The sequence below is a fragment of the Mobula birostris genome, chromosome 1 (assembly GCF_030028105.1).
Source record: "Mobula birostris isolate sMobBir1 chromosome 1, sMobBir1.hap1, whole genome shotgun sequence".
NCBI lineage: Eukaryota > Metazoa > Chordata > Chondrichthyes > Myliobatiformes > Myliobatidae > Mobula > Mobula birostris.
Window position 1 is genome coordinate 149,013,862 of NC_092370.1, and position 25,752 is coordinate 149,039,613.

A 25,752-nucleotide genomic window follows, 5' to 3' on the forward strand; every position below is an offset into this window, starting at 1 on the left:
CAGTTGGAGCTCAGAGCCCTCCTTCTTCACCCTGCAATCCCCTCAGACCACGTCGACCTGCCGCCTGGGACCAACAACGGTGGTCGACCAGACGCTCCACATGAGTCCGTCTCCGTCTCCTCTCCTCGCTGAACACCCTGGACCTCGGACTCCTGCTCGGGGTCGGATCCTGTTAGCAGACTCACAGCACCTGGTCCATCCTCTGTCTCTCTCTCCCGCCTTCTCCCCAAAAACCTGCGCATCACAATATCTTACAGACACACAGAAAGCATAACACTATCCCAATTGGTTCATAACACCTTATCAGTAACATGACGCAAACAACCGCTAGCGGGAGGACTTTCTCAGCAGTTAACATAACAAAGAAGCCCTTTCAATTATAACATAACAAAGAAGCCATTTTAATTAGACTACGCAGTAACATAAAAAAAAGAAACCCCTTACACTACAATCAATTGAAACACCTTGACTGCACACAGTAATAGTCACAGTCATACTTTATTGATCCCGGGGGAAATTGGTTTTCATTACAGTTGCACCATAAATAATAAATAGTAATAGAACCATAAATAGTTATAGTAATATGTAAATTATGCCAGCAAATTATGAAATAAGTCCAGGACCAGCCTATTGGCTCAGGGTGTCTGACCCTCCAAGGGAGGAGTTGTAAAGTTTGATGGCCACAGGCAGGAATGACTTCCTATGACGCTCAGTGCTGCATCTCGGTGGGATGCGTCTGTGGCTGAATGTACTCCTGTGCCCAACCAGTACATTATGTAGTGGATGGGAGACATTGACCAAGATGGCATGCAACTTAGACAGCATCAGGTAAGAAACATAATGTGACTGGGACCATGGTAATCTCCATTTAACTAATTATGAGACTTCTAAAACCAATTGGCTGCACCAGTGATGATTTGATGTGTCATATTAAAAGGGGTGAATACTTATGCAATCAATTATCTTTTGTTTTATATTTGTAATGTAGATCACTTTGTAGAGATCTGTTTTCACTTTGACACAACAGAATCTTTTTCTGGTGATCAGTGTCTAGAAAAGCCAAATTAAATCCACTTATTCCATGTTATAAAACAATAAAACATGAAAAACTTCCAAGAGGGGGTGAATGCTTTTTATAGGCACTGTATTTCATGTATTTAGGAAAGGCCCATTTCCGTCCTATATGACTGACTCTGGGGCCTTATTATATTACAGGCCATAACGAAAAGTTCAGAGAATGTAGACCCAAGTCCTATAATACCAAAATTAGAATTTATGAACATAAGGAACACAAGAAGTCAGAGCAGGAAAAGATGCTCTGTAGTTCAATATGATCAGGGTAGCTTTTAGCATGACTTTCCCACACTACTAAGTCCTCGGAGTTGCTTAATATGTACAAAGCTGCGGACAGCTGTTTTACCCTCTGTCAGTAACTGACCTCCTCAGTCCTCTTTGCATTGAGAATTCTAAAAATTCACAATCCTCTGGGTGAGGTTTTTCACTGTCGTCCTGAACGGAGCCCTTCCATCTAAGATCTTTTCTCGACACACTCAAACCAATGGGAACATCAGCATAGCCTCTACCCTGGTAACACCCTGAATTTAAATAATATATAATCTAGATCAAATGGAGCATGAAGCTGCCAGGTAATCACAGAACCTAATTTATAGTTATACAGCATAGAAACAGGGCCTTTAGCCAACTTGTCCAGACCAAACAAGTTCTGCATGAGTTCTGAATCGTCTGAATGAGTCCCCTCTGCCCACATTTGGCCCATGTTCCTTTTAACCTTGTCTTTCCATGCACCTGTCCAAGTACCTTTTAAATGCTGCCAATGTACCTGTCTCAACAACATCCCCTGGTGCCTCCTTCCACTTACTTACCTCTGTACAATCATCCCGCACTCTCTTATACTCCTGCTCAATCTCTCTCCATAATCCTCATGTAGTGGCAATATCCTCATTAATCTCCTCTGAAGCTTAATGGCATCTTCCCTATAGCACGGTGACCAAAACTGAACATAATATTCCAAATGTCACCTCAACAACATCAAGATCCATCTTTAAATCCTGATAATCATCTTCACTCCCCATACCACCACCTATTTGGAGTCATCTCCAAACTCACTAACCATGCCTTGTACATTGTTGACCAATATCTTTTTAAGGAAGGGAATCTGCTACAGTAAACATCTCCAGTCTAATGCCATTTCTTTACCCTGATTTCCCTAAGTTTTCACCACTATATTAAAGCAATAAGTAAAGAGTAATGAATGTATCGGGCTGTGACCAATCAACGAGAGTATGTGTGTAAATAAAGCTCCCTTTTCTGGTTAGCTGACTGGTTCCTTCCACCACCACTCTCATCCTTCTGGCAGAACTGGTCCTAACCCTCAATAAATTCTCCTTTGGCTTCTCCCACTTCCTTCAAGCCAAAGGTGTAGCCATGGACACTCACATGGGTCCCAGCTATGCTTGCTTTTTTGTCGGCTATGCAGAACATTCCATGTTCCAAGCCTACACCGGCATCACTCTGCAACTCTTCCTGCGTTACACTGATGACTGCATTGGTGTTGCTTCCTTCATCCATGCTGAGCTCATTAACCACCAACTTCTACCCTGCCCTCAAATTTACAACACCTGCCTCTCCTTTCTCAATCTCTCTGTCTTCATCTCTGGAAACAGTCTATCTACTGATACCTTTTATAAGGATATTGATTCTCACAGCTACCTGCACTATACCTCTTCCTGACTATCACTTTGCTATCCCCTTCTCTCAGTCCCTCCGTATCCACTGCATCTGCTCTCAGGATGAGGCTTTACATTTCAGAACTACTGAGATACCCTTCTTCTTCAAAGGGGTTCCCTTCCTCTACCATCAACATTGTGCTCACATACATCGCTTCTATTTCACGCATGCCTGCCTTTGCCCCATCCTCCTGCTGCCACGAAAGGTAAATATTTCCTCTTGTTCTTACCTACCACCCCAATAGCATCAGCGACTGGCACAAAATTCTACATACTTCCACCATCACCAACCGGATCCCACCACCAAGCACCTCCTTCCTTCCTCCCCACTTTCCAGACTCACCATGGGATCCCCTTGTCTACTCATCCCTCCTGGTAGTTATCCTTGCAAGCAGAACAAATACTACACTTGCCCCTACACCTCCTCCTTCACTACCATTCAGGGTCCCAAACAGTTCTTCCAGGTGGGGCAACACTTTTGAGTCTGTTGGGGTCATCTACTGCATCCGGTGCTCCTGATGTGGCCTGCTGTGCAATGGTGAGACCTGGCATAGATTGGGAGACCTCTTCGCTAAGCACCGACGCTCCATCTGCCAGAAAAAGCAGGATCTCCCGGTAGCCACCCATTTCAATTCTGCTTCCCATTCCCACTTTGACACGTCAGTCCATGGTTTCCTCTACTGCCGCGATGAGGCCGCACTCAGTTCTGAGGAGCAAAATCTTATGTTCTGTCTGGGTAGCCTCCAATCTGACAGCATTAACATCGATTTCTCAAACTTCCAGTAGTTGTCGTCCCCCCCGCACCCCATCTCCTTCACCATTTCCCATTCTTGTTTCCCTCTTTCACTTTATCTTCTTACCTGCCCACTGCCTCCCTCTGGTGCTCCTCCTCCTCCTCTTTCTTCCATGGTCTCCTGTCCTCCTTCTCCAGCCCTTTATCTCTTTCACCAATCAACTCACCAGCTCAACTTAACTCCCTTCCCCTATCCCAGTTTCACCTATCACCTACACCTTAACTCCCTTCCCCTCTCCCAGTTTCACTTATCACCTACACCTTGAACTTCTTCCTACCCTCTGCCGACTTTCTAGCTCTGACTTCTCTTTCTTTCCAGTCCTGATGAAGGGTCTCAGCTCAAAACATCGACTGTTTACTCTTTTCCATAGATGCTGCCTGGCCTGCTGAGTTCCTCTAGCATTTTGTGTGTGTTGCTGGTGAGTAGTGATTCTATTTTACATTAAATGTGAATGATTTGGATGATGGAATTGATGGCTTTGTGGCAAAGATTGCAGACAATATGAAGATAGATGGAGGGGCAGGTGGCTTTGAGGAAGTACAGAGGCTACAGAAGAACTTAGATTAGCAGAAGGGGCAAAGAAATGGCAGATGGAATACAGTGCTGGGAAGCGTATGGTCATGCACTTGGTAGAAGAAATGAAAGGGTTGACTTTTTTTTAATATGGAGAGAAAATTCAAAAATCTGAGGTGAAAAGGGACTTGGGAGTCCTCATGCAGGATTCCCTGAAGGTTGAGTCTGTGGTGAGGAACGTTAGCATTCGTTCTGAGAGGACTAGTATATAAAAGAAAGGATGTGATGTTGAGGCTGTATAAGCATTGGTGAGGCCTCGCTTGGAGAATTGTGAGCAGTTTTAGGCCCTTTATCTAAGAACGTATGTGTTGACACTGCAGAGGGTTCAAAGGAAAATGATTCTGGGATTGAAAGGCTTGTCATATGAAGAGCGTTTGATGGCTCTGGGCCTGTATTCTACAGAATTCAGAAGAGTGAGGGGTGATCTCATTGAAATCTATTGAATGGTGAAAGGCCTCGATAAAGTGGATGTACAGAGAATATTTCCTATGATGGGACAGTCTAAGACCAGAGGACACAGCCTCAGAATAGAGAGGCGTCCTTTTAGAACGGAGATAAGGAGGAATTTCTTTAGCCAGAGAGTGGTGAATTACTGGAATTCATTGCCAAAGGCGGCCAAGGAGGCCAAGTCTTTACGTATACTTAGGACAGAGGTTGACAGATTCTTGATTGGTCAGGGCATGAAGGGAAATGGGGAGAAGGCATGAGACTGGGGCTGACAGGAAAAATGGCAGAGCAGACTCGATGCCAAATGGCATAACTCTGTTTCTCTATCTTAAAGTCATCACTTCATCATGGTAATAAAACAAAACTAGCTAGTAACTGTGCAAGTTCAAAAAAACGTACAAGATCCATTTAAGGAGAAACAGAGCCCAAGAAAAATTTCAGTTCAATCCCAAGCTCACTGCGTATGAACAGTTAGTTACTGTAGATCAGAAATCAGATGATTAGATGTTCATCCCTTCCTCCAATTCTGCCTCACCAGCCCAGGTAATACAGCACCACTTCTGCTCCCTGCCTGAAACCAGCCAGGGCTTTGCATCTCCACACAGCCCATTTCTCAAAACTGCTGAGCCATCAGTGAATATTAAAAAAGCACAGCTTAAAGGAACTCCTCTGGCACAGATGGAGAGTGGGACAAGGATGAGTTCTGACACAGGGTTTGACACAAGATTTCAACACTATTCTTCTTTTCACTGATGCTATCTGACTTATTGAGTACTTCTCGCATTTTGTGTTTTTCAGATTTCCAGTATTAACAGTACAGTATATACTTTTTAAAATTTTCATTTTCAGTCTATTATAAAAGCTCTGTTTTCATTATCATTCCATAATGGGAGCTGAAGCCAGTTATATTATATGGCAGATTAGTAGAACCTAACATAAATGATAATTTCCTCTTTACGAATCTACATTTAAGTCCACTGCCCCTTTTCAAATCCCACTTTAAAGGGGATGCGACAACATCCTCCAACAATATTTCAGTAAGTCTCTTTCTCAATCACCCAGACCCAGCCTTTTACTGCAAATAATTCCTGTTTATTTCTAAGCAATCAGACATCTTACCTTGTTTGCTCTTTCCGCTGCCCAATCAGTTGAATAAGCTCCTTGTCAAAGTATTCTTCTTCTTTACCATCATCCTTGCGGTTCTCTTCACCCTCCTGGGTCTCCACATTCTCTTTATGATGCTGGCTGGAGATGTGTTTGGCATAAGCCGAGAGACCCACCACAGTCACCCTGCAAACTCGGCACTCATGTTTGCAGTCCCTATTGAAACAGGGAAACGGTGTGGTTTGTACTGTGCTGACAGGCATTTTAGAGGGGGCTCACGTTCAGCAGGGACAGGGAGAGGGAAGTGCAGGTGTTCAGGGGTGGTTACACCATCCCCGGTTCCTTTAACTTAACATTTATTGCCGATGGCTGTGGCAGCCCATGTTTCTGCCATCTTCCCCTGCCCTGAGGTCAGTGCACTCACTCAACTTGGAACAGAGAAGTGAAAGTCACCTCGGACCCAAACACATGCTTCAGAGGCAATCACAGCGGATAATGTTAAGTCAGGTGGTGTGTGGCAGCCCTGGCAACAACTTCTTTATTTAATCACATCTCATGCTAATTCTGACAACAGGGAGTTGCCACCAATTGCAGGCCTGTAACAGCCAGCCCAGTTTAGCAGTGCTGATCGGAATCTCAAAAGGGTGGATCTTGTGACAGCTGTCAGGATGTGTTCCATGAAACACTGCTTTATTTGGAGACACGACAGCTTTCATTTTCTGTTGCTGATCTTATACACCAAGACAGCAGTTGTTGCAGAGTTAACTTAACATCTGTTGCATCCCATGTGTTTCCTTCCATAAAGAGCTCACTTGTGCTGCCTTAAGTGGTTTACAGGGATATCATTCATTGGAATTCTATGTGGAAAATAGCTGACAGCTCAGATTATATAAGCAATTCCAAACATTCCTCTCTCAACAAGAATAAGTTATATTTAATGAATCTACTGGAGTGCTTTGAGGTGTAACTAACAGAATAGGTGAGCGGGAACATGCTGCTTTTGGATTTTTCAAAACTCTGACAGGCCCCACTAAACTCCCACAGATTGACAATTAGTTAATAGACCAACAAGCAATGGGCACGAGCCATCTTCCTCACACTGACTGACTGGTTCAGAGGTCCCCACTGAACCAAGAATCTGGACGAGGGGATAGAGCTTAATATATCCAGGTTGTTTAAAACACAAAACAAACATGGGAATATGATAAACATGAGATATTCTGCAGGTGCTGTAAATCCAAAGCAACACACACACAAAATGCTGGAGGAACTCGTCATGTCAGGGAGCGTCTATGGAAATGAATAAACAGAATTTCTCTCAATAAAAATAAATAATAGAACCTCTACGTCCACGTTCTAAAACTCGACCAATTGCTTTAGATACCCCTGCCACGGGAAAAAAGGTTTCTTACCGCTTACACTATCTATGCCTCTCATAATCTTGTATCCCTCAGTCAGATTTCACCCTCAATTGCCCCTACTCAAAGGAAAACATACCCAAACTGCCCAGTGTCCCCCTGTAACTGAAAAACTCCACCCCAAGTCACATCCTGAGGAATCTCCTCTGCACTCTCTCCAGTACAATCACATCCTTCTGATAGTGTGGTGCCCAGAACTGTACACAGTGTTCCAACAGCAGCCAATCCAACTCCACACTCCTATAATTTTATCCCCCCTATCCCTAGTTCACCAATAAGTTGCCACCGTCAGGAATAACTGGATTTGCACATTGTGATCCCTCTGTTCCTCAATAATCTGCAGAACCCTATCTCTATATTACTCTCAAAATGCATCACCTTGCACCTACCAGTAAAACGTTCCTTTTGCCATTTCTTACAAATTTTCCTAACCGAGCAGTTTCACCTCTTCAGCATATAACCTGTAGCACCAGAGCTCCCAACACACTAGACCACTAAGGTTAGGAATGCCTGCTGTTCTATGCCCAGACTGGGTCCCGGGCTGTCCTTCTGCCTGCATACAGGCAGAGCTTTCCCCAATCAGAACCCTGGATGAAACATGAAATCCACAATCTGCTGAGGGCCAGTTCAAAGGCATTCAAGTCTAGTGACCAAGAAAGTTACAAGAAGTAACTTTCCGGAAATGCATCTCACGAGTGAAGTGGAAATTCTAGACTAAACTTGAATCAACAAAGGGTGCTCGACAGTTCTGACAGGGCTTGAATACTAACACCTCTTATAAAATAAAATCAAGAAACAAAGGTAACAACAGGGCTTCGCTTTCAGATGAGCTCAATGACTTCTATGCTCGCATTGACTATCAGAACTTGGAGGAACCATCACAACTCCCACAGCCCCCAAAAGACCCTGTGGGAAGCCCACAAAAAGCATCCGGCTCAAACGTGGTACCTGGCCAAGTACTAAAGCCCTGTGCTGAGCAACTGGCTAGAGTGATCACTAAAATCTTTAACTGCTTTGGCAGTCTGAGGTATCTATTTGCTTCAGGCAGGCTTCACATATACCAGTGCCTAAAACAAATGTGGTAACCTGCCTCAATGATCATCATCCAGTAGCACCTGCATAGGCAGTGAAGTATTCTGAGAGGCTGCTGATGAAGCACGAGAAGCGATTTGCATCTGCTCCAATTTGCCTTCTGGTGCAACAAGTTCACAACAGATGCCTGGTGGTTCTTCCCACAACCCTGGAAGTTCTGGACAGCAAAGATACATACATCAGAATGCTCTTTATTGACTACAACTCAGCATTCAATACCATCATTCCCTCAAATCTAATCAATAAGCCCCAAGATCCTGGCCTCGGTACCTCCCTGTGCAATTGGATCCTCTATTTCCTCACTTGCAGACCCCAGAGAGTTTAAATTGGCAACATCTCCTCCATAATCTCCATTAGTACAGGAACACTACAGGGATGTATGCTTAGCCCCCTGCTCTACTCGCTTACACTGTGACTGTGTAGCTAAGCCATGTAACAATGCCATGTTCAAGTTTGCTGATGACACCACTGTAGCTGGCCAAATCAAAGCATACAGACGGGAGACTGAAAATCTAGCGGAGTGATGCCAGAACAACTTACTCAATGTTAGCAAGACCAAGAAGCTGATTTTTGATTTCAGGAGGAGGAAACCAGAGGTCCACGAGCCAGTCCTCATTAGAGAAACAGAGGAGGACAGTTAGTATTGTATTATCATCTCCAAGAACTTCTCCTGGGCTCAGCACGCAAGTGCAATTATGAAGAAAACAATGCAGTGCTTCTACTTCCTTAGCAGTTTGCTGAGATTCAGCATGACATGTAGAACTTTGACAAACTTCTATGGATGTGTGGTGGAGAGCATATTAACTGGCTGCATCACCATGGTATGCAAACACCAATGTCCTTGAATGGAAAATCCTACAGAAGTAGTGAATACAACCCAGTCCATCATGGGTAAAGCACTCCCCACCACTGAGCACGTCTACATGGAGTGCTGACACAGGAAAGCAGCATCTGTCATCAAGAACCACCCAACAATCCCACCCCGCACCCCCCCCCCCCCCCCCAGATTCTGCTCTCTTCCACTGCTGCTACCAGGAAGAAGGTACAGGAGCCTCGGGACTCACACAACCAGGTTCAGGAACAATTATTACCCCTCAACATCAGGCTCCTGAACCAGAGGAGATAACTTCACTCTGCTTCACTTGCCCATCACTGAAATGTTCCCACAACCCGTGAATTCACTTTCAAGGGCCTTTCAATTCATGCTCTCTATATTTACAGATTGACCTAATCTCGAAAGATGATGAGGCAGCCTACAGGGAAGAAGTCATCACCCTGACACAGTGGTGTCAAGAAAACAACCTCTCCCTCAATGTCGCAAAAACAAAGGAGCTGGTTGTGGACTACAGGAGGAATGGAGGCAGGCTAACTCCTATTGACATCAATGGGGTTGCGAGGATGAACAGCTTTAAGTTCCTCGGCATACACATCACCGGGGATCTCACATGGTCTGTACATGCTGTGTGCAGAAAAAGTCTCTTTCACCTCAGACGGCTGAGGAGGTATGGTATGGGCCCCCAAATTCTAAGCACTTTCTACAGGGGCACAATTGAGAGCATCCTAACTGGCTGCATCACTGCCTAGTATAGGAATTGTACTTCCCTCAATCGCAGGACTCTGCAGAGAGTGGTGCAGACAGCCCAGTGGATTTGTAGATGGGAACTTCCCACTATTCAGGACATTTACAAAGACAGGTGTGCAGCAGCACAAAAGCGAGGACCAACAGGCTCTGGGACAGCTTCCTCCACCAGGCCATCAGATTGATTAATTCATGCTGCTACAATTGTATTTGTTGACTGTCTTGTTTTACATATTAATTATCACAAATTACTATAAATAGCACATTGCATATTTAGGAGCTTTCTGTATTTGCACAGTTTGATGCCTTTAGCACACTGGTTGAATGTCCAAGCTGCTGTGGTCTTTTACCGATTCTATTGTGGTCATTATTCTATTATGGATTTATTGAAAATACCCACAAGAAAATTAATCTCTGGATTGTATATGGTGACATACATGCCCTTAGATAATAAATGTACTTCTTGAACTTTTAGTCTAAATGCTATCCTCTTCACTATCAACAGCACAACTAATATTTAAGTCATCAAACAATTAATAACTATATCCTCTGTATTCACATGCAAACCCTTAATGTGCTGAATGTGTATCGCAGACAATAAGGGTCCGAGCACCCATCTCTGTGATACACAACTGGTCACGGGCCATCTAATCACAAAAGCAACTCTCCACCATTGCCCAGACATCATAATCCAAGTCAACTTTGGATCCAATTTGCCAGCTTTCTCTGGGATCCAAGGAATGTGGGCTTTGCAGGCTAATTGCTCATTGAATAGCAGATAGAATGAAGCTATTACAGCTGAGGGCATTTGGAGTTCAGAGTTCAATTCTGTTGTCCTCTGCAAGCACGTTCTTTCCCACATACATGTGGGTTTCCTCCAAATGCTCCAGTTTCTTCCTGCAGTCCAAAGACGTACCCATAAGTGGGTCATTGCAAATTGCTGGGTGGTGTGGCTCGAAAGGCTAGAAGGGACTGTTCTGCACCACATGTTAAATTTTTAAAAAAAGAAATACTAATTGCTCTTGAGAAGGCTGCCTTCTTGAACCACTGCAGTCTTTGAAGTGTGGGTATACTCACAACACTGTTAAAGAGGGAGTTTCACAATTGACTCAGTGATGATGAAGGAACCTTTGGAACTTGTCTCCCAATTGGGTACAAGTCAAGGGTAACAAACAGTCAGCTGGAGGAACTGAGTGGGATCAGCAGAGTCTGTGATGTGGGGAGAAGGAATTGCTCACAAAATCCTGTATCAGGACAAATTTACAGGGACTTCATCATTACTCAAGTCCAAGTAGGATCACAATCAGGACAGTAAAATAAGCCAAAGTTAGAGATCACCCAGTTGCAAAAGACACCTCAGGAAGCCACCAATGGAGGTTTTCCAGACAGCTCTCAAAGGATGGATCAGGGCAATCAAACAACACAGGCAAACTGCAGGAGGAACTCAGCAGGCCAGGCAGCACCTATGGAAAAGAGTAAACAGTTGACATTTCCGGCCAAGACCCTTCATCAGAAAAGGAAAAAAAGACGAGAAGTTAGAGCAAGAATGTGGGTGGGGAGGAGAGGAAGAAGTGCAAGGTGGTAGATGACAGGTGAAACCAGAAGAGGGAGAGGGGTGAAGTAAAGAGCTGGGAAGCAAACAGATGGAAGAGGTTAAGGGTTGGAAAGGGGGAATCTGATAGGAGAGGATACATGGAAGAAAGGGAAGGGGGAAGACCACCAGGAGGAAGGTGATGGGCAAGTAAGGAGATAAGGTGAGAGGGGAAAATGGGAATAGGCATGGGGGGGGGCAACTACTGGAAGGTTGAGAAATCAAAATCGATGTTCATACCGTCAGGTTGGAGGCTGCCGGCTGGAATATAAGGTGTTGCTCCTCCAACCTGAGTGTGGTCTCATTGTGACAGTAGAGGAGGCCATAGTTTGACATATTGGAATGGGAATGGGAAGTAGAATTGAAGCAGTGGCCACTGGGAGACCCCGTTTTTTCTGGTAGAATCTGTTCAGCGAAGTGGTCTCTCAGTCTACGTATGGTCTCACCGAAATACAGAAGGTCACACTGGGAGTACAAGATACAGTAGATAACCCCAGACTCACAGGTGAAGTGTCACTTCAGCTGTAAGGACTGTTTGGGGCCCTGAACGGTAGTGAGGGAGGTGGTGTTGGGGCAGGTGTAGCACTTGTTCCAATTGTGAGGGCAAGTGCCAGGAGGGAGATCAGTGGGGAGGGACGAATATACAATGAAGTCAAGTAGAGAGCGCTCCACACAGAAAGTGGAAAGGAGGGAAAGATGTGCTTGGTGGTGGGATCCTGTTGGAGATGCCAGAAGTTATGTGGAATTATGTGCTGACGCAGGGGCTACTGGGGTGGTAGGTGAGGACAAGAGGAATCCTATCCCTGGTGGGGTAGTAGAAAGATGGGGTGAAGGCAGATGTGTATGAAAAGGTAAAGGCAGCGTTGATGTTGGAGGAAGGAAAGCCCCCTTTTTTAGAAGGGGCTTTATTTCTGTTATTTCTGGAATAATCACGTTTTTTCTGGAATGAAAAACCTCATCTTAAGAGCAGATGCCGTGAAGACGGAGGAATTGAAAGGAGGGTATGGCATTTTCAAAGGCAGGTTATGCCTTACGAGCCTGATTGAACTTTTTGAGAACATAACTAAACATATTGATGAAGGTACTTTATTACTTTATTGTCGCCAAACAATTGATACTAGAACGTACAATCATCGCAGCGATATTTGATTCTGCGCTTCCTGCTCCCTGGAGTACAAATCGATAGTAAATATTAAAAATTTAAATTACAAATCATAAATAGAAAATGCAAAGTAAGGTAGTGCAAAAAAACCGGGAGGCAGGTCCGGATATTTGGACGGTACGGCCCAGATCAGGGTCAGGATCCGTTCAGCAGTCTTATCAGAGTTGGAAAGAAGCTGTTCCCAAATCTGGCCGTACAAGTCTTCAAGCTCCTGAGCCTTCTCCCGGACGGAAGAGGGACGAAAAGTGTTTTGGCTGGGTGGGTCGTGTCCTTGATTATCCTGGCAGCACTGCTCTGACAGCGTGCGGTGTAAAGTGAGTCCAAGGACAGAAGATAGGTTTGTGTGATGTGCTGGGCTGTGTTCACGATCTTCTGCAGCTTCTTCTGTCAGGACAACTTCCGTACCAGGTTGTGATGCACCCTAGAAGAATGCTTTCTACAGTGCATCTAAAAAAATTAGTGAGGCTTTTAGGGGACAGGCCAAATTTCTTTAGCTTTCTCAGGAAGTAAAGGCGCTGGTGGGCCTTCTTGGCAGTGGACTCTGCTTGGTTGGACCAAGTCAGGTCATTTATGATACTGACCCCGAGGAACTTAAAGCTTTTGACCTGTTCCACTTGCGCACCATCGATGTAAATGGGGTTGTGCGGTCCACTACTCTTTCTGACGTCAACAACCAATTCCTTCGTCTTGCTGACGTTGAGGGATAGGTTATTGTCTTCGCACCATGCCACCAGGTTCTTAATTTCCTCTCTGTACTCAAACTCATCATTACCTGAGATACGGTCTATAATTGTGGTGTCATCAGCAAACTTATATATTGAGTTTGATGGAAACTTGGCTACACAATCATGGGTGTACAGTGAGTACAGCAGGGGGCTGAGTACACAGCCTTGTGGGGCACCGGTGCTCAGAGTGATTGTAGAGGAGAGCTTGTCCCCTATTTTTACAGCCTGGGTCCAGTCTGTGAGGAAGTTGAAGATCCAGCTGCAGATCTGAGTCCAGGTTCCGGAGCTTAGGAATCAAGTTTATTTGGAATGATTGTATTAAAGGCAGAGCTGTAGTCAATGAAAAGGACCCTTACATATGCACCTTTATTCTCCAGGTGTTCTAAGGAGGTAGAGCAGTAGATGTAGTGCACATGGATTTCAGCAAGGCATTTGATAAGGTACCCCATGCAAGGCTTATTGAGAAAATAAGGAGGCTTGGGATCCAAAGGGACATTGCTTTGTGGATCCAGAACTGGCAAAGAGTAGTTGTAGATGGGTCATATTCTGCATGGAGGTTGGTAACCAGTGGTGTGCTTCAGGGTTCTGTTCTGGGACTCCTACTCTTCATGATTTTTGTAAATGACCTGGATGAGGAAGTGGAGGGATGGGTTAGTAAATTTGCTGATGACATAAAGGTTGGGGGTATTGTGGATAGTGTGGAGGGCTGTCAGAGGTTACAGCGGCACATTGAGGATGCAAAACTGGGCTGAGAAGTGGCAGATGGAGTTCAATCCAGGTAAGTGTGAGGTGGCTCATTTTGGTAGGTCAAATATGATGGCAGAATATAGCATTAATAGTAAGGCTCTTGGCAGTGTGGAGGATCAGAGGGATCTTGGGTTCTGAGTCCATAAGACACTCAAAGCTGCTGCTCAGGTCGACTCAGACCCCACTTGGAGTACTGTGCTCAATTCTGGTCGCTTCACTACAGGAAGGACGTGGAAACCATAGAAAAGGTGCAGAGAAGATTTACAAGGATGCTGCCTGGATTGGGGAGCATGCCTTATGAAAACAGGTTGAGTGTACTCAGCCTTTTCTCCTTGGAGCGACGGAGGATGAGTGGTGACCTGATAGAGGTATATAAGATGATGAGAGGCATTGATCCTGTGGATAGTCAGAGGCTTTTTCCCAGGGCTGAAATGGCTAGCATGAGAAGGCATAGTTTTAAGGTGCTTGGAAGTAGGTATAGAGGAGATATCAGGGGTAAGTTGCTTTTTTTTTTTTTACACAGAGAGTGGTGAGTGCGTGGAATGGGCTGCCGGCAGCGGTGGTGGAGGCGGAAACGATAGGGTCTTTTAAGAGACTCCTGGATAGGTACATGGAACTTAGAAAAATAGAGGCCTATGGATAAGCCTAGGTAGTTCTAGGGTAAGGACATATTCGACACAGCCTTTGTGGGCTGGAGGGCCTGTACTGTGCTGTAGGCTTTCTATGTTTTACAAGTGACGGGGTGGAAAGTGGTAAAGTCCAGGTAGCTGTGAGCAGATAAACTGTCTCCACAGATAGAGCCAGAGAGATCGAGAAAGGAGAGGGAGGTGTTGAAAATAGTCTAGGTAAATTTGAGGGCCGGGTGGAAGGACAAAGTTGATGAAGTGGATACAGAAAGCAGCACCTATATAGTCATTGATGTAATGTAGGAAAAGTTGGGGAGTGATACCAGTGTCGGCTTGGAACACAGACTGTTCCACTAGCAAGCAAAAAGGCATGCAATTGCCCATAGCTACACCTTAAGTTGGAGGAAGTTGGAGGAAGTGGGAGGAGTCGAAGGAAAAATTATTGTTTACTCTTTTCCATACATGCTGCCTGGCCTACTGAGGTCCTCCAGCATTTAGTGTGTGTTGCTTGGATTTCCAGCATCAGCAGATTTTCTTGAGGTAAACAAAAAATCTGGTTACTTATGTTGATAAGCAGAGGCACAGAATACGACAGCAAGATGGTTGTAATGAAGCTTCATGGATCATGAGTTTGACCTCAGCTAAGACAACGGACCATTCTGGACATCGGTAAGATGCCAAAGCCTCAGGAAAGGGGCAGCGCTAACTACCAGGAAGCTGCCAGTAAGAGAAAAAAATGGAATGTAAAAATTATAACAAAAATGTACTAATTGAAACTGTCAAATGGAAGGCTTTCATGGAGTAGACAGAAGAAAACTATCCCACTGGTAAATGAGTAAATTAGCTGAGGACATCAGTGTAAAAGGGTGTAGAATGGGGGTATACAACCAGCATAGGCAGAGGGCCAAATGGCCTCCTTCTATGTTTGTATCATTATTCTGTGCTTACAGACAGAAATCCTCTGCTCAAGACACTTAGTTTTCCCCCACACAGTGTATTACAGAAGCAACAGTCTGCAACATTAAGTATTTACCTTCCTTTGAGATTCTCCAGTTCCCTGTGGTGCAGCATACTCCTCATGTGTTCACCCATCTCCTACAATAAACACACAAAGGCAATTGTTATATTTTTGCTTGTTTTTAATTATGGACAGAATCACTTTTGGAAGAAGAAATGTTTATGGACAGGATAGGAACAAAAATCTGACCCCAATTGATTTGACATTGACTCCTGGTCAATGAGTTAACATCTCAACTGGGAATCACTACATTTAGTTCAACTACAGCGAGGAAAAAAAGTAGCCTGTTCACTATCCTGTAACCATCTCTGGAATACTGTAGTTCTGATAACCCATGAAAAACACAAACTCTCCAGAAACTCCCATAAAAGCAACCCACAGCACTGGGAAAGCACCTTGACAGACCACGGCTGCTGAAGGATGCAGTTCACCACTCCGTTCTCAAGGCCAGTGAGCAATGGACTGTAAACACTAGCCTTTCCAGCAATATCCAGACCTTGGAAATGAGCAAGGTTGTTATTCAGCTGGCACGCAAATTCTATACTGACAGATAAAGACTAGAAACTCATCAATGCTAGGTCCAGCAATTCTACACTCAGAGATAAAGAACAGAACCTCACCAATGCTAGCTCTAGCAGTTTGGGAAAGGAGTGACAGGAGAAACTGTAAGATTGGAGTTCTCACGCTCAGGAAATAACCGGCCTTCTAGGTGTCATAATTTCAAATTGCTGAAGTGCACGTTAGAAAGTTCACAGTTTTGGCACATCTGCTTTAAGACAATCCAACTGAAAGCAGTGGTTTCTGGCTGAAGGCTGAGGATTTCCAAATTTAAAGCCTGATACCACATCAAAAGGTAACTGAACACAACCTTATCTTAACAATTGTTAGTGTTTCCTGAGGTATGGTAAGGATTAGGGCCTGTATTTGGGATCAGGGCCTTAGATGGATTAGTCTCAGAGAAAGATTTTATTTCAATTTTAAGGTAAGTTTGTTGTTTATTAATTTAGGCTAGATCCTTGTTGTAATTATTTTGTCTCCTACACTTCACTGCATAATAGTCCCCTAACACAGCTTGAGAGGCCCAAGTACCTCTATTTTCTTCACATCACACACAACAAAAGACAGCTTTGTGGCCATTATGTAAATCAACTCCAATGCCTAAATGTGTTGGGAATCCAACTAATCCATGAGGTGGTTTGATGACTTCATCTAACTTGAATCTAGTGCTTCTGCTTTGTAGTTCAGCATTCAAGTCGTAAGAAAGCACTCCAGCGTTGGTTATGCATGTTGAGTTGAGTCATCTCTTTAGTTATTTATTGAAAACACATCATATTTTTTTCCTTTAGTATGCTATCCTTCATATTTGATCAGCATTAAACTCCATTTGCCACTGTCCCATTCACTTGGGTACTCAGAGACTTCTGTCACAACACGCTGGAGGAACTCAGCAGGTCGGGCAGCATCCGTGGAAACGATAAGTCGACGTTTCGGGCCGGAACCCTTCATCAGGACACACGATCCCAGCATCTGCAGATTATTTTGTGTTCAGAGACTTCTGTGCTGCATCTTCATTCCATGCATCTCCAAGTTGTGCACATTTCACAAACGTGAAAATACAAACTTACATCACCAAACTATACAAAAGTCAGAATTACTTTTCACACTTGCAAGCACACCCCCCACCACAAAAAGGCACCCCAATTTGGCTGGACTTCTTCCTCAATCACTATGAACAATTAAATTAGGGCCCTGGGGGTGGGGAGCACTGCAGAACAGAGGGACAGAGTTCCCTAAAAGTGGCATCACAAATAGACAGGATGGTGAAGAAAGGTTTTGGTACCCGACCCTTCATTAGAAATGACACAGTATAGAAGCTGGGATGTTACGCCGCAGATGTACAAGATGTTGGTTAGGCCACTCTTGGAATATTGCATTCAGTTTTGCTCACCCTACTACAAGTAAAAATGCAATTAAGCTGGAAGATTTGCAAGAATGTTGCTGTGAACATCCTGGAACCTTTCTGGAGCAGAGAAAAATGAAGGGTGGCCTTGTAGATGTGTATAAATCATGAGGGTTATAAATAGGGTGAATGTGCACAGTCTTGTTCCAGGTTCAGGAATCAAGAACTCTTGGACATCAGTTTAAGGTGAAAGGGGAGATTAACAGAAACCTGAAGGGCAAGGTCAGTACGCACATGGAATGAGCTGCCAGAGAAAGTGATTGAGGCAGGTAAAAGTCTCTGAAACAAGTACATGGATAGGAACAATTCAGGGATATGGGCTAAAGGAAGGCATATGGGATCAACTCAAACAGAAATCATGGTCAGCATGGACCTGTTGGGCCTTAGGGCCTATTTCCGTGACTTTTAATCACCAGATATAACTTTTTTATCCACAGAAAAAATATCCCAGAGCTGGATGGAAACAACAATAGATCTTTAGAAAGAGAGTTGTGAAGAGACTGTTTGAAAATTACCCTTTTGGAACTGTAAATGATGTTACACAAAATGCATTTCCTCTCTCTTCCCATGATGGAGGACTGAACAGCTGTTCATCTACACCTAGGAATAAGAAAACAAACTGTGAAGTTGCAGGTTAAGAGCCTTGCATGAACAATGTGACCTGCACCAACTCAAATTCTTTTTTAAAACAGAGTCCACCAAAATTTTCATTCATATGCCTTAATAAAGTTGCTATATATTAAATGATTTAAAGAGAGAAAAACATAAAAACCTCTAGAACACATTAAGAGATCTGCAAATTAATAATCCTCTATAAATGCTGTTCTCACTTCCTTTTCCCTTGAGAAATAATATTTACTTGGCATCCTCTGTCAATTCTCTGATCATTTTCAACATCCTCTCAAAACCGGGCTTCAATTTCAATCCCACAAAACTTTCTGGAGAAAATCAAATCCAGAATCAATGTTGATATCACTAGCATACATTATGAAATTTGTGGCTGTGCAGCATCAGTAAACTGCAATGCATAATGATTAAAAAAACTATAAACAGCAATTTAAAAAATACATGAGCATAAAACAAGAGCAAAAATAAATGTATGTGGTTTCACTATCCATTTAGAAATATGATAGCAGAGAGGAACAGCTGGTCCTAAAATGTTGAGTGTGTGCCTTCAGTCTCCTCATTGGAGATGAGAGCATGTCCCAGGTGATGGATGCCACCTTTCTGAGGCATCACATTTTGAAGATGGGGAGACTGGTGCCCACGATGGAGCTGACTGAGTTTATAACATTCTGCAGTATTCTCCGATCCTGTGCAGTGGCCCCTCCATACCAGAGGGTGATGCAATCAGCTAGTATGCTCTTCACCCTACACCTGTAAAAATTTGCAAGTGGTGACATATCATGTCTCCTCAAACTCCTAATGAGATATAGCCACTGCCATTTCCTTCTTTGTAACTTCATCAATATGTTGGGCCCAGGATAGATCTTCAAAGATGTTGACACCCAGGAACTTGAAACTGCTCAGCCTTTCCACTGCTGATCCCGCGATGAGGACCAGTGTGTGTTCCTGCAACCTCTCCCTTTTCAACTCCACAATCTTGATCTTACTGATGCTGAGTGCAAGGGTTGTTGTTGTGACACCACTCAATCAGCTGATCTATCTCACTACTGTATCTCAACACCATCTGAAATTCTGCCAACAATAGTTGTGTTATCAGCTAATTTATAAATGACCTTTGAAATGACATCAGTGAACAACAATTCCTCGGGTGACTTTTTCCAGACAGCAAATCTCTTTAATTATTTCACTTTCTCTACGTCTCCTGCTTGTTCTTTTTGTTTTCACAGTGTTACGGAAACTGTTGAAGCCTGTGATGTGCAGTTTGGAATTAGATTGAATGATTAGTGCTCTGCTGAGTCCGGAGAACTGCCTCATGGAGAAGACCAGAGACAGGGATCTAAAGAAGCCACATTAGATCAGAGACAGAGCATGGAGTCATGAATGACTCCATTTAAAAGCACCGAAGAAGATTCACCATTGAGGTTAATATAGAGGTCCACGGGGTCGGTAGCCGGGTCAGAGGCATTTGCGTTCGATCCCAGCCTGACCACTAATCTTCACACGACTAAGTTCGTGCGGCCATTCTCTTTAAAAGTTGACGGAAGGATATTTTCGATATTCTGAGATTTACGTGATTATTAGACTGTATTTTATATTGGTCTTCTTCAGTTTTCATTGTTTTCTTTCTTTTTGCTGATTGGCAGTGGAGAATATGTTGGGGATTTGGAGTCTGATGTTTGTTGGTGTTTTTCTGTGTGGGTGAACATGTTGTGTTTTGTGAGAGGAAGGTTGGGGGTTTGGAGTCTGATGTTGATGTTTGTTGGTGTTTTTCTGTGTTGGTGAGTCTGTTTTGTTTTGTGTGAGCAAGGGGTTGGAGGTTTGGGGTCTGATGTTTGTGGGTGTTTTTCAGTATGGGTGAAATCTATTATGTTTTGTGAAAGAGGGGTTGGGGGTTTGGGGTCTGATGTTGGCGTTTGCCAGTGTTTTTCTGTGTGGATGAATCTGTTATGTTTTGAGAGAGAGGGGTTGGGGGTTTGGGGTCTGATGTTTCGTGGTATTTTTCTGTATGGGTGAATATGTCATGTTTTGTGAGAGAGGAGGGTTGGTGGTTCGGTGTCTGATGTTGATGTTTGTTTAAAAACGCAAACATGAGGAATTCTGCAGATGCTGGAAATTCAAGCAACACACATCAAAGTTGCTGGTGAACGCAGCAGGCCAGGCAGCACCTCTAGGAAGAGGTACAGTTGACGTTTCGGGCCGAGACCCTTCTCTCGGCCCGAAACGTCGACTGTACCTCTTCCTAGAGATGCTGCCTGGCCTGCTGCGTTCACCAGCAACTTTGATGTGTGTTGGTGTTTGATGGTGTTTATCTGTGTGGTTGAATCTGTTCCGTTTTGTGAGAGAGGGGTTGGGGTTTGGGGTTTGATGTTGGTGTTTGATGGTGTTTATACATGCTGGTGAACCTGTTATGTTTTGTGAGAGAGGGAATGGGGTTTGGGGTCTAATGAGGGTGTTTGTTAGTGTTTTTCTGTGTTGTTGTGTCTGTTCTGCTTTCTGAGAGTACGGTTGGGGGTTTGGGGTCTGATGTTTGCTGGTGTTTTTCTGTATGGGTGAGTCTGGTATGTCTTGTGAGAGAGGGGCTGGGGCTTTGGGGTCTGATGTTGGTGTCTGACGGTGTTTTTCTGTGTGGATGAATCTGTTATGTTTTGTGAGAGAGGGGTTGGGGGTTTTGGGTCTGATGTTGGTGTTCAATATGCAAGGAGATTGGGAAAATCAGGTTTGTGTCAGATCTCAAGAGAGGGAATTAGTTGAATACCTACGAGACTGGTTTTTAGAGCAGCTTGTGCTTGAGCCAACTCGAGGGAAGGCCATCTTAGATTGGGTGTTCTGTAATAACCCAGATCTTATTAGGGATGTGTTGGGCATGTGGCCAAGTGGTTAAGGTGTTCGTCTAGTTATCTCAAGGTCGCTAGTTCGAGCCTCAACTGTGGCAGTGTGTTTGTGCCCTTGAGCAAGGCACTTAATCACACATTGCTCTAGTCTGTGCGAGGAGTGGCACCCCACATAGACTTCCAATCTGTGCCTTGTAAGGCGTGAAAATGCCCGATGCAGACCTCTCATGGTCTGAGTCGACGTTCCCTCCCTTATTAAGGAGCTTAAAGTAAAGGAATCCTTAGGAGACAGTGATCAGAATATGACTGAAATCATACTGAAATTTGAGAGGGAGAAGCACAAATCACATGGATCAGTGTCGCAATGTTATAAAGGGAATTACAGAGACATAAGAGAGGAGCTTCCCAGCTGGATTGTAGGGGATACTGGCAGGGCTGATCACACAATAAAGGGGGCTGAAGGTTCTGGGAATAGTTCACAAGGTTCAGGATAGATATGTCCCACAGGAGAAGTTGTTCTCAAATGGCAGGGCTAGGCAACCATGGCTGACAAGGGAAGGTAAGGATTGCAAAAAAGCCAAGGAAAGGGCATATAAGGTAGCAAAAATAAATGGGAATTTGGATGATTGGAAAATTTTTAAGATCCAACAAAAGGCAACTAAAAAAGCTATAAGAAGGGAAAAGATGAAATATGAGGGCAAACTCACCAACAATATAAAGCAGGATACTAAAAGTTGTTTCAGTTATATAAAGAACTAGACAACGGGGTGACCCATTAGGGCATCCTTTGAGAGAAGGGTAGTGCAGTCTGATGTGGCCAGAATGAACATTAAATTTTCCTGAATGCTATTGGTATTGCTTTGCTTTGGAAACTGAAGTAGAAAACCTCAGTTTGTTAAAGAAGAACAATGCATAGCAAAGCAAATATAGCTCCTCCTCGTTTAACGAAGGACACTTTTGATGGCATCATTTCTAGTTTATCTGCCACCCTTGTACCTCTCATTGTCATTCTGCAGATGCGCAGACCTTTCATCCCCCGTCTCTTCATCAGTTTCTTTGTCACTGATCCTGGAGACGTGCATTTCTCAGCTCCTTTGTCTCTTCCTCTCTCCTCCTTCTGTGCCTGTTATTGTCATTCTGGAGACGTGCAGCCTTTTCATCCCCTGTCTCTTCAGCTCTTCTGCTGTTTGTTGTTTGTCTCTGATCCTGGAGACGTGCATGCCCCTCCTCCTCTGTCTTTTCTTCTCTCATCTTTTTTTGTCCTGACTCTTTGATCCTGGAGTTGCGCAGCCCTAGCCTCATCTGATTCTTGTTCTCTCCCTCTCCTTGCCGCTTCCTGACGACATTTGGCATCACCTCTTGATCATAATGTCCCCCTTCCCTTTCCATGCGGCATGATTAGGCTGACCATTTTTTTTTTACCCTAATGCTGGATAGAAGATATGAAGCACTAACACCAAAGGACGCTGATTATTCTTGATGATGTGGTTGGTGCTCTCCGAAATGGATGTGATATAGTCACCGCTGTCTTTTGACTGCAGCAAAGGGATTCATGGGTGTCTCGAAGTACGTCATTACAGTAAGATTTAATTACCTCTTATTGATGGGTGTCAGTTAGATCTGTCATGGGTGTTGCTGCTGAGGCTGGCTGTGCACATGCTCCAGGCTGTCATGTCCCGATTTCCATGATGGCCGATTGGGTCATGGGTGACAATAGACAATAAGTGCAGGAGTAGGCCATTTGGCCCTTTAAGCCAGCACCACCATTCACTTTGATCATGGCTGATCATCCACAATCAGTACCCGTTCCTGCCTTCTCCCCATATCCCTTGACTCCGCTATCATTAAGAGCTCTATCTAACTCTTTCTTGAAAGCATCCAGAGAATTGGCCTCCACTACCTTCTGAGGCAGAGCATTCCACAGATCCACAACTCTCTGGGTGAAAAAGTTTTTCCTCAACTCCATTCTAAATGGCCTACCGCTTATTCTCAAATTGTGGCCTCTGGTTCTGGACTCCCCCAACATCGGGAACATGTTTCCTGCCTCTAGCGTGTCCAATCCCTTAATAATCTTATATGTTTCAATCAGATCCCCTCTCATCCTTCTAAATTCCAGTGTATACAAGCCCAGTCGCTCCAATCTTTCAACATATGACAGTCGCGCCATTCCAGGAATTAACCTCGTGAACCTCCGCTGTACTCCCTCAATAGCAAGAATGTCCTTCCTCAAATTTGGAGACCAATACTCCAGGTGTGGTCTCACCGGGGCCCTGTACAACTGCAGAAGGATCTCTTTGCTCGTATACTCAACTCCCCTTGTTATGAAGGCCAACATGTCATTAGTTTTCTTCACTGCCTGCTTACTTTCAGTAACTGATGAACAAGGACGCCAAGATCTCGTTGTACTTCCCCTTTTCCTAACTTGACACCATTCAAATAGTAATCTGCCTTCCTGTTCTTGCCACCAAAGAGGATAACCTCACATTTATCCACATTAAACTGTATCTGTCCACTCACCCAACCTGTCCAAGTCATCCTGCATTATCTCAACATCCTCCACACATTTCACACTGCCACCCAGCTTTGTGTCATCTGCAAATTTACTAATGTTACTTTAATGTATATTGTAAATAGCTGCGGTCCCAGCACCGAGCCTTGCGGTACCCCACTAGTTACCACCTGCCATTCTGAAAGGGACCCGTTAACCCCTACTCTTTGTTTCCTGTCTGCCAACCAATTTACAATCCACGTCAGTACCCTACCCCCAATACCATGTGCTCTAATTTTGCCCACTAATCTCCTATGTGGGACCTTATCAAAGGCTTTCTGAAAGTTCAGGTACACTACATCCACTGGCTCTCCCTTGTCCATTTTTATAGCTACATCCTCAAAAAATTCCAGAAGGATAGTCAAGCATGATTTCCCCTTCGTAAATCCATGCTGACTCGGACCAATCCTGTTACTGCTATCCAAATGTGCCGCTATTTCATCCTTTATAATTGACTCCAGCATCTTCCCCATCACTGATGTCAGGCTAACCAGTCTATAATTCCCTGTCTTCTCCCTCCCTCGCTTCTTAAAAAGTGGGATAACATTATCTACCCTCCAGTCCTCAGGAACTGATCCTGAATCTATAGCACATTGGAAAATAATTACCAATGCGTCCACGATTTCTAGAGCCACCTCCTTAAGTACTCTGGGGCTATCAGGCCCTGGGGATTTATCAGCCTTCGGTCCCATCAGTCTATCCAACACCATTTTCTGCCTAATGTGAATCTCTTTCAGTTCCTCCGTTGCCCTAGTTCCTCCGGCCACTATTACATCTGGGAGATTGTTTGTATCTTCCCTAGTGAAGACAGATCCAAAGTACCTGTTCAACTTGTCCGCCATTTCCTTGTTCCCCATAATAAATTCACCCGCTTCTGTGTTCAAGGGCCCAACTTTGGTCTTAACTAATTTTTTCCTCTTCACATACCTAAAGAAGATTTTACTATGCTCCTTTATATTCTTGGCTAGCTTGCCTTCGTATCTCATCTTTTCTCCCCGTACTGCCTTTTTAGTTATCCTCTGTTGCTCTTTAAAAGTTTCCCAATCCTCTGGCTTTCTGCTCATCTCTGCTATGTTATACTTCTTCTCTTCTATTTTTATACTGTCCTTGAGTTCCCTTGTCAGCCACAGTTGCCCCTTACTCCCGTTAGAATCTTTCTTCCTCTTTGGAATGAACTGATCCTGCACCTGCTGTGTTATTCCCAGAAACACTTGCCATTGTTGTTCCACTGTCATCCCTGCTAGGGTATCTTTCCAGTCAACTTTGGCCAGCTCCTCCCTCATGGCTCCATAGTCCCCCTTGTTCAACTGCAATACTGACACTTCCGATTTTCCCTTCTCCCTCTCAAATTGTAGATTAAAACTTTTCATATTATGGTCACTACCTCCTAATGGCTCCTTTACCTCGAGTTTCCTTATTAAATTCAATTCATTACACAACACTAAATCCAGAATTGCCTTCTCGCTAGTAGGTTCCAGTACAAGCTGCACTAATAATCCATCTCGGAGGCACTCCACAAACTTCCTTTCTTGGGGTCCAATACCAACCTGATTTTCCCAATCTACCTGCATGTTAAAATCCCCCATAACAACCGTAGCATTACCTTTGCAACATGCCAATTTTAACTCTTGATTCAACTTGCACCCTATATCCAGGCTACTGTTTGGGGGCCTGTAGATAACTCCCATTAGGGTCTTTTTGCCCTTACAATTTCTCAGTTCTATCCATACTGACTCTATATCTCCTGATTCTATATTGCTCCTCCCAAGGGACTGAATTTCATTCCTTACCAACAGAGCTACCCCACCCCCTCTGCCCACCTATCTGTCCTTTCGATAGGACGTATACCCTTGAATATTCATTTCCCAGCCCTGGTCCTCTTGCAGCCATGTCTCTGTTATTCCTACAATATTGTACTTGCCAATTTCCAACTGAGCCTCAAGCTCATCCACTTCATTTCTTATACTTCATGCATTCATATATAATACTTTTAATCCATTACTCCCCTCACCTTTCACATCGATTCCTATTGCACTCGGCCATACTCTCTGATCCCTTCCTGAGCTTTCTGCCCTGTTAATTCTGTTGTCTTTCTTAACTTTTCTTATTCTCTCATTCCCTTTAACTCCATCCTTATATTTCCCCTCCCCCCCCCCCCCCCCC

General features: G+C 44.1%; 1 protein-coding gene across 4 annotated transcripts in view; it reads right to left on the bottom strand.

Moving 5' to 3' along the window:
- The window catches only part of znf106a (zinc finger protein 106a), a 125,801-nt gene that overhangs the window by 66,367 nt on the left and 33,682 nt on the right, over positions 1-25,752 (bottom strand). For 3 of the 4 annotated variants that reach the window (XM_072263466.1, XM_072263455.1, XM_072263482.1), the window contains exons 3-5: positions 18,099-18,183; positions 15,639-15,700; positions 5,681-5,881 (exon numbers count right to left, since the gene is read on the bottom strand). In XM_072263466.1, coding sequence (XP_072119567.1) covers positions 5,681-5,881; positions 15,639-15,700; positions 18,099-18,152 — 317 coding nt within the window. In that variant the 5' untranslated portion in view covers positions 18,153-18,183. The remainder of the gene's footprint in view (positions 1-5,680; positions 5,882-15,638; positions 15,701-18,098; positions 18,184-25,752) is intronic. The other variant, XM_072263475.1, reaches the window with a different exon arrangement.